This window comes from Gordionus sp. m RMFG-2023, chromosome 1 (assembly GCF_954871325.1).
Source record: "Gordionus sp. m RMFG-2023 chromosome 1, tfGorSpeb1-WG-v2, whole genome shotgun sequence".
In the NCBI taxonomy this organism is placed as follows: domain Eukaryota; kingdom Metazoa; phylum Nematomorpha; class Gordioida; order Chordodea; family Parachordodidae; genus Gordionus; species Gordionus sp. m RMFG-2023.
The window spans coordinates 5,731,519-5,741,315 of record NC_088775.1 but is presented as its reverse complement, the minus strand read 5'-3'; the positions used below and the strand labels follow the sequence as shown (position 1 = coordinate 5,741,315).

Sequence of the window (9,797 nt, the reverse complement as noted above, 5' to 3'; positions counted from 1 at the left end):
TGAATAACCTAAGAATCTTAAAAAATAGCTTAAAAAAAATCTAAAGTGCAAATTTTCCCAGAAAGAGGCATAACTCTAATAACATGATAAATCTTTAAAATCAATGTCTCTATTCATTACCATAATTATCAATAAAAAAAAGTACCATTTAAAAAAAAAATCTTAAAAAAATGAAAGGTTCTTAATTTTTATGTATAATTCAAAAAATATTGTGTTATTACATTGTTTTTCAATCACCAGAGTAACTGCACTTATTTAAGATGTACTTCGACGAGGTTTTATCGCGAAATATGGGAACTTTTAAATTTCGTGCCTTGTAATCCATTGAGCAACAAGTTATCGAGTTCCAAAACTAAATCAGTATATTTTATATCATATTATTTTTTCTTCTTCTTTATAATATTTTATTCTATAAACACAATTTAAAGTATATCATGTTACATTTAATGAGAGCAATAAGTTATAATATTAATATCTTAAATCTAAGTTTGAGTTCAAATTGTCTTAATTTTTATACAATATATATTGTATTAATACTAAGATATGTTATTTGCAAATTTACATTTTTGGGCATTTAAAAAACGCTATCAGCAATTTAATATGTTTTTTAAGCTTTTTTTATACGTTTGAGGTTTTGAAGGAAAATCTATTTTAACATGTTGTAGAATATCTACCTGACATATATTTGTGACGTTTAGTAAAAGCAGAAAAGACATTTCATGGCATTCATTCATGGATTATTTTTATTAATTTTAATGATATATAATTTGCCTACAACTTTTTGGTGATTATTTTTAAAATCATGATGTTATACTTTAGGAATAAAATAAAGGTCCTCTAACTCTAACAATTTTATAGGATATTAAAAGATAAAAGTCATATTGTATGAATGATTACGTGAATTGACTATACTGTAACATCATAGGTGCATCCGAGTAATTTTCCTCAAGAACATATTATATAAATAATTCAATTTATTTTAAAAATTAAATTTTATCTATTTGGTTTACAGTCAACTGATATCAGATGCAAAAATTATAATATCGAATAACACTAACATGTATAAGGCATCAGAGGAAATCTGATAAAAATGAGGGAAATGGAATTAATAATATAGAAATAAATATAATTTTTAGATAAGTTAATATACGAATTATTTTGTATTACAACAAAACATATCCTTACCTTATATGTCACTAGTAATTATTTAGGTTAAAAAACATTGCGACAATAAATTGTCTCCATCTTTAATCGAAATTTTAAAAAATATTAAACATTTTGATACTTTTGATAGATACATTTAAATATTAATATATTTAAAAAAACAATTATATAGTAAATTCTCTATATAAAATGTTTAATAACTGATTATTGATTATTAAGTTGGGATGATATAATACTATCCTTTATCTACGCATGCCTGTGGATTAGTAATTTCATGAGTCTATTATTGTTTAATCAAAGATGGAAGATTGTACTCGCCTTATTAATTTATTTGATTATAGCATTCTATGTCTTGTCGATGTATATGCCCCACCTCATTCAATGTGAATTAAAAATTGTTGCTTTATTATTGATAAAAATTTTAATTATTATAAAATAGTTTTATCAATTTTTCTTATCAAATAACAAGTCAAATACTCTTTATTAAAAATATTCGTCTAAATCGAGTGTATATCAAGCTAAATATCTTTATTAAATGTGATACAAGGGTTACATCATGTTTTTATTTTAGATAAAAGCAATGCATTTTATTTAGTAAATGCTTATAATCTATTTTCTTTACAAAAGATATGCTACAAGGGAAAGTGCATTCCTGAAAAAAAAAATCAAGGAAAAGCCGGTTCATGGAGTTCTTGGTCGTCTTTGTCAAAATGTCAAGGAGATGATACAATAGGTTTTGCCCAAAGAACTAGAAAGTGCAACAATCCGTGGTATTAATAAAATTTTTTGAAATTAACTTTATATATATATATATATAATAAAAAATATAATGTTGATAATATTATCTGAAACTTTAGAGAAGGCTGACCATTGTTCTTATATTTTTTTAACATAAAAAGGTATTGGAATAGGAAAGGTAGACTTGGACTTCTATTTATTTTATAAAATCTTACTGGAAATCAAAAATTCTCGAGATCTTGGACAAAATAATTTAGTTTTTGAACATATCCTAATCTAGTTACCTGCGAATTATTATAGATTATCAAAAATGATAAAGTATCCAACAAGTATTTAGAAAATACTTGATTGGAAACCTTTACACAATTTGAATGCAAATTTACGTTAATAATTTCCATTGTGACCTCATACTCTACACCCCCCCCCCCCCCCCCCCCCAACATAAATTTAATTGCAGAGAAACTTTGTATTACAATTATATATCCAAACAATTTATACACCTCATAGATTACACGGTTTATTAAAATGACAGGAATTGAATGAAGATTTGATATACTATATACCCATATAAACTATTCATTTATTATAAAAAATATATAAGTATACTTTCTAAGTTTTTTCCCCCTTATAATTTTTTCAAAATAAACTAAATTTCTCTTTTAAAACATTATTTTTATCTTATATTTCTAAGGCCAAAGTTCGGTGGGCGTTACTGCCAAGGTGCCAAAATAAAATATGAAGTCTGCCAAAATGCGGTAATATTTATCCAATATTTTATATTTTAATTAATTTAATAAATATTTTCTATTTTAATTTAGTTTAGCAAAAATAATAAAAAAAATCAAGCTCTGTGTACGGAATATGATAATTCTTCAATTTATACAGAATTAGGTACATAATTGTTATTATTTTGATCATCTATCAATTTATTTTTATTTTTTACTAACATAATATAGATAATAAACCATGTTTTCTATATTGCTATTTTAAGCATAATAATAGTGTAGCGAATATTGGGAAAGCTGTGGATGGAACTATTGTTAGAATGGAAAACTCTATGGATATGTTTTTTAACGGCGATATTATATTCAGTTAAATTTGATATATTTTGATAAATATAATAGGGGAGACCGGGGTTATGGCGAACCCTTAAAAAGCAAACTTTAATAAAATTAAAACTACTTTATCAATTTTAACAAAAAAATCTCATTTTGTTGAGCTTTATTAGTTTAGTAGGTTTAAATTTTAAAAATATATATTTAACACTTTTTTCAAAATTTTATTTTTTCTGGTACTTTTTGAGGCGGAATGAGTGAACCCCTACACGGGGACGATCGAGCCTTTGCCCGAGGTTGTTATAAGCTCTACTTAATTTCCCACATAAAAGTATATATTTTTTTAAACATATTTAATAATTTAAAGCATAAAAGTACTATTATAAACAAAAAAATGGAAACATTATTCACAATCTTTGCAAATAAAAAAGGGTTAAAATTGCAACAGCTTCCATGTGACCAATAACTACATTTATGACTTTGAAACCAGTCTTAATTGTTATGATTAATATTTTTTTTGCGCACTTGTGTATTTTAGTAACATTTTTTGATTTTTTCTTTTATTTTCTCTATCCATAGCTTTTTTTTATATGGCGAAGAAATTAAAATATCAGAATTTTATTTTTTCTTCTAGGCTTTTTATAAAATGTTGGGCATGGAAAAATTGATTCTGTATCAAATTTTTTAGAGGTTTTTCTTTCATTTGAATAAGAATGGTTGACTTCAGACTCATCTTGTCTAATTCTCAATGAGATATCATAACTATAATTATTCTCAAAATTAACATTTTTATTATTATCATTAGTTTCCTCATAATTTAAAGTATTGGATAAATTATTTATGAATGTATTAAAATTTCATCATTAAAAATTATAGGATTATATAGCCAAATTCCACATGATTTAAAACCATTTTGAACTGTAGCTAGGAAAAATATCCTTGACTATACCTGGTATAGATTGTAAAATGTTTGCCATAATTAGTTCTCATCCACGAGTCAATTGAAGAGTTATATTATCTCTTTAATGGGACAAACAGTGTTTTATCCAAAGTTTATGGGTACAATATAGTGGGAGAGTTAAATATTATCCCTTACTTCAAACAAAAGTCAATAGCTCTTATGGATTGGTGAGAAAGGTGATTATCCAATATAATTAGGACTTTTCTATCTTTTGTATGTTTAAGATGTTTATCTGACATTTTAATAAATATTCATTTCTTATATGCTTTACATAAATTTAAAGATCTTTGATAGTCTAGTAGCATCCAAAATATTTTTAAGATTAACAAAAAAAATTTATACATTCTTATTAAAATCAATAGTCCTTGAAAGGCTGGTTATTTTAAGGCTCCTCAGTTATATAGGAATTTTTTTAAGTAATTATGCTAACCAATCTATATAAACCCTACACCTTATTCATCTAATTTTTCAATCATCTGTTTATTTCTGGTTAAATTCTCATTTTGAAACAATATTTTTTCAAAATCTATTAAAATAACAAACGAATAACGCGAATCTATATTTCTCAAACAAAAACCTTCAACTTGAAATTTTTAAACATAATTATATTTGTTCTTTAGGAACACACTCATTACTAAATTAAGCTCTTTTTAGAGCCTTCGATACTTATATATATTTATTTTTATTTAATAATTTTATAAATTTTTTTAAAATAGTTATTATAATTTTTAAAATGCAATAAAAGTATAAATTGAAAAAAAAATTTTATGGAATGTTTATTTTAAGACTAATCTTTAAAGGTCCACACTTAAATGGTAACCATTTCGAGTTTACCAATATTTTGATATAGCCAATTTTGGAGGTTTTATTCTACAATGGGTAGGTTTTGTAATCTTTATTTAATTTATATTTTCTTCCATTTTTTTAAAAAAATATGTGTTTATTAAAATAATATTTTAATTTAAAGAAAAATTCATATTTCATAATATAAATTTTTATATTCGTTTATACAAAATTTTAACTATATTTTTTACTATGCAATCTTAATCATGTTTTACCTCCTATGTTCCTTTCTTTTTCCTCATTAAGATCATATCTTTTATATTTATTATCTCTGCATTCACTCACGAAACGTATCAACTAAGTATTAATACAATCTCATTCTAACTATTTTTTGTTCCATCTTTGATTTTCTCATTTTTATTTTAGCTTACTTATATGAGAAGAAAACTAGAAGTCAAATTAAATAGTGAGGCCGATTGCGAATTACAAAAAAATTAAATTCGTATTCGATCCGAAGTTATGTGTATATAAATATTAGTATGATGGTAGAAGACAAATTATAAAATAGAGAATTCATAAATACAATACTCGAATTGAATGTTATATAATAATACATTTTGTCGAATAATTTGTATAGAGTATTCAATTCAAAGTGTTCAAATCGAATAAGACAGGTAACATTCTATTCAGAGTATGAGAGAAAATATTTAAGGTTAGAGAGGAGAGAAGAACTAGGAGTAATTAAAAAAAGGAAAATATATGGGGGATAGATAAGGATTCAATGGAATTAGAGAAATAAAAGAGGACGAAAAAGTGTGTGAACAGAGGTAACTCCGATCATTAAAGAAAAGTAAGATAGAAGGATAAAATAATAAATAACACAAAAGATATAGTCGAAAGAGAATCGAAAATATGAAACTAAATCCGCTGTGTACATCCTATTATTATAATCTTTATATCAATTTACACAAATAAATTTTAATTACAAACAATTATAAAATAATATACAGATTATAATCTTAATAACAATTCATACAAAAAAACTTCAATTACACATAATTATGAAAATTAAACACAATTTTGCATATAAAAAACAATTATTACAGGAGAGAATAGAAAAGTAGAATCTAAAGAAAGAGGGTGAATAAATTGGAATAATTGTTTAGAACAAAAGAATCAACAGAATAGAAGGAGATGATTTATATATGTGAAAACAAAACAATGGACAAGATGGGGATAGATTAAAACAAAAGAATCGACAAAATGTAAGGAGATGTTTGGTAAAAGGGTTGCCATAAGAGAAGTGAAGAGAATGCCACTTCTTTACATCAAGAGAATTCGACTAGTCTTTATATAAAAAAACTTATTTAAACTAATCTCTGAAAAATAGATTATCCAAGAAGGCAGGTTTCCCCTAAAAAATAAAGGTGATCTTGAAATTATTTTTAATTTTGGCTCATCATCCTGAATTTCCTAGATTCGCTATTTCCTTATTCAAACCCCTCATAATTGCACCCTACGTTTTATATTTAGTACATCGCAAATAAAAAAGGCCTATTCAAAAGATCGCCAAAAATTTAGTACGTAGATAGGATATAATGACCTACCATCGCGTGATGCCTAATTTATTGAATGATCAAAAATTATCTTAAAAAAATAATAATTTTTTTAAGATATTAAATTAATAAAATCATATATGCCAAACCCAAGCAAATTGTTTGAAGATGAAATCTTCCCTATCTCATTTATATGTTTATAAATTATATTCCACATTTTTTCAAATAGGAATAATAAATATGCTAATATATAACTATTAAATTATTATATAGTCTTCTATCTCAAGCTTATATTTTTTTAAGTTTACACTTCTAGCGAATAGCATTGCAATTAACATGAAAAATAAAAACATAACAAATTATATTTTTAAAAAACGAAAGAATAATCACAAAGTATTATAATATAATATAATTATATAAACTAAAGGATATATGTATACCAATACTATATTTGTTAATAATGAATAAATTAATTTAATTGACAAAGTCAGTTAATAAATTAAGAAGAAATCAATTTTTTGGATTAGCGTATTTCAATCTGTAATCTACCGTGATAATAAATTGTACATTCTTTTTAATCTGTCATATAATATGATACATTTTTAAAAAAGTATTAATATATAATATTCATTAAGGATATAGTATGTCATAAGGATTTTCTATGAAGAAAGGGGAGGATTGGGGTCCTCCATCAATTTTAAATATCTTATAGATAAGTGTAATCCGATCAAGAACATAAATTTAATAGAAAAGTAGTTAACACCTATAAAACCAATATTTAGGATCCTGGAAAGACCCATGTATCAAGTTATAGTATTACTATCTTTATCTTTCATCATTCTGAACTAAAAAAAAATTTTTCATTTCAATTACTCTATTAAACGTGTAATAATTTTAGTTGTAATGTCAAAGGTGGAAAATTAAATAATTTTTTTGGATATTAATTAACAATTTATTAAGTGTGTGGCCAATAAGAAAAATGTTAAATGGGAATATAACATAAATAATTTGTTTTATATATGAACAATCCAAGAGATAGCAAATTAGCATAATAAACTTTTTTGAATTAATTGTAATAAAATATCTATATATAAAATAAATAACTTGAATTATTAAGGGCTCTGATAACTTTTCCGAACTTATGATTTCGTTACCTCTATACATTTTATAGGTTATATCATTAAGCTTCTTTATCTGAGTTCCCATGAATTTCACTCCATTTCGGATTAAAACTATGCATGAATTATATAAAATAAAACATTTATTAGTTTATTTGTAACAAAAAGAAGAATAGTATTATTTTTTGAAATATGAAATAATTAAAGATTTTATATAATTATATTTGTGTAAACTTATTTTCAAATAGTAATATATTTAAAAAAAAATTTAAGTGCTATAATTATTAGTTAATACCTTAAAAATGATTTAATAAAATTTCATGTAATATAGTTAAAAAATAAGAGGTTACTGAAAAAAACAATTTAAAATCTGGCGACTAAATAAAATTATAGTCACTATATCATAGATTCTTTAAATGAGGAATTCTAGTGATATATAATTATTACCAATACTATTTGCTGGTTCGGGATATCCTCTATAATATCTTAGCTTGAGTTTGAAATATAAAACCTTTATGGTTTGATTCAAATTTGCAATATCAGTCATATCTGAATTATTAAATTTAAACTAAGTAAAAATATCAAAACTATTTGGCTATTAATAAAAATAACTTTGAAACTATTTAAAATGGATGTTTAATATAATATTTATAAGGATTTGGAGAGAATGAATTAAAATATAATAATATTAAGCACGTTTGACATTCAATCATCGAAAATAATTTTTCTGAAGACAATTTAATGAGATTTAACTAGATATTTTTAAAGTGAAGGGAAGGAGAAAGAGGTAAATAAAGGAAAAAAATTGTAACTGGGAAAAAAATGCTTTTATTGTTAAGCATGGGTTTTAAAATTATTGAAAATAGTATCTTACGATTAGTTAAAGTAATTCCTTTTTCTTCTTCAAAGGGAATACATTGAGAATTATCCCCTTTACATGTTCCACATTTGTCAAATTTAGCCGTTGAAGATAACTGGTTATCACAACCTATAGGCTAATAAAAATAAATTTACAATTAATATTTGTAATATCAATAAATTAAAATTTATAAAAATATATTAGTTTTAAAGCACGCAAAAATTCTTTAAGGAATTATGAAGTACTTGGTTATATCTAATTCGAAAAAATTATTTTATACATATTTTTAATAAAGTTTAAAATGTTAATTTATTTAAATTATAAATGCATGCTTATTATTATCAAAGTTTTAAAATAAATCTTTGTGATTTCCTATATTAACATTTTGAAGATATATTTTAAAATATAGCTCTTTGCGTGAACTTAAATACGCTTAAAAAGTCCTTTTTTGGGACTTCATCTGCATCAAAATGCACCATACAACCACAACGTCGATGCTCTCACCCTCGCAGACACTCGGTAAATTACCAAATATAGCTCCATCGATTTCACTTGAAAATTCATGATCATCGCCTGCTACCTCGTATGTTAACACTTTCGGCGGTAAAGCTCAATGCTTTTTTAAAGAATTGAGGAGGCGAATTCGCGCAAAGACTGACAGCCTAAGGAATCTCTTTTTCATGACAAAGGCTTGCTACCGCTATTATTTGTTCTAACACTCTATAATTTCTTCTATCGAATAATCCTTATACTTTCTTTCCCTTTTTAACATTCCTAGTTTCTCTTTACTATTTTCATTTTTTAGCTGTGTTTTAAAATCTTTATGCTTTTGTTCAGCGAATATTAATTTTGTCTTAGAAAATGCTTTTCCTTTTTTTTGTATATATTATATTAGTTACAATTAATCAAATAAAGTAACAATTGAACGGGAAAAAAGTTATCAAATCATATTTTTTATTATCGATATTTCCACTAATAAAATGAATTAATATAGAATGTGCAAGTATATTTTAAGGAATTAAGAATTTAAAAAAGACAAATAATTCAAATTGAAAATTATTTAAAGTTTTGTGAATATACTAATAATATTTAAGCTTTTATAGAAAGCTTAACGTATACGGTAAACGAACCAATGAGTTTAAATCTTGCATATTTTCTAAATTATTCCATAGCAGGCATGTATAATAAATTTTAATGTTATAAATTGATTCTGTTGTATTGTAAAATATTTATTAACTATCGATGTAATTTATTTTACATAATTTAATTTTACATAAGCTTTACTTTAGAAACAATTTCAATGAACTTAAAAGATGTCTTGTAAATATCAAAGTTATATATAAATGTGATTATATTTTTTTCCTTAAAATTAAGAAAGTCCTTTAATATACATTGTCTCCATTAAATTGACATAATTTAACTATCATGTAAATATTAAAAGAGTAATTAAGCTAGTTATAATAGTGTTAGGTGATTATAATATATAGTTTTAGGCAAATTAACTTATCAGTGTAACCAAATGCTATTAGGAACGTCAAAAAAAATATAATAAATACTCATTTC

General features: G+C 24.1%; 1 protein-coding gene across 1 annotated transcript in view; it reads left to right on the top strand.

Annotated features, from left to right (window-relative positions):
• Positions 1–8,886, top strand: part of LOC135930901 (A disintegrin and metalloproteinase with thrombospondin motifs 3-like) — a 9,076-nt gene extending 190 nt beyond the window's left edge. Inside the window, exons 2-7 of the mRNA XM_065467704.1 lie at positions 241–360; positions 1,792–1,934; positions 2,594–2,657; positions 2,721–2,793; positions 2,859–2,993; positions 8,644–8,886. Coding sequence (XP_065323776.1) covers positions 241–360; positions 1,792–1,934; positions 2,594–2,657; positions 2,721–2,793; positions 2,859–2,993; positions 8,644–8,771 — 663 coding nt within the window. The 3' untranslated portion in view covers positions 8,772–8,886. The remainder of the gene's footprint in view (positions 1–240; positions 361–1,791; positions 1,935–2,593; positions 2,658–2,720; positions 2,794–2,858; positions 2,994–8,643) is intronic.
• The last annotated feature ends 911 nt before the right edge of the window (positions 8,887–9,797 follow it).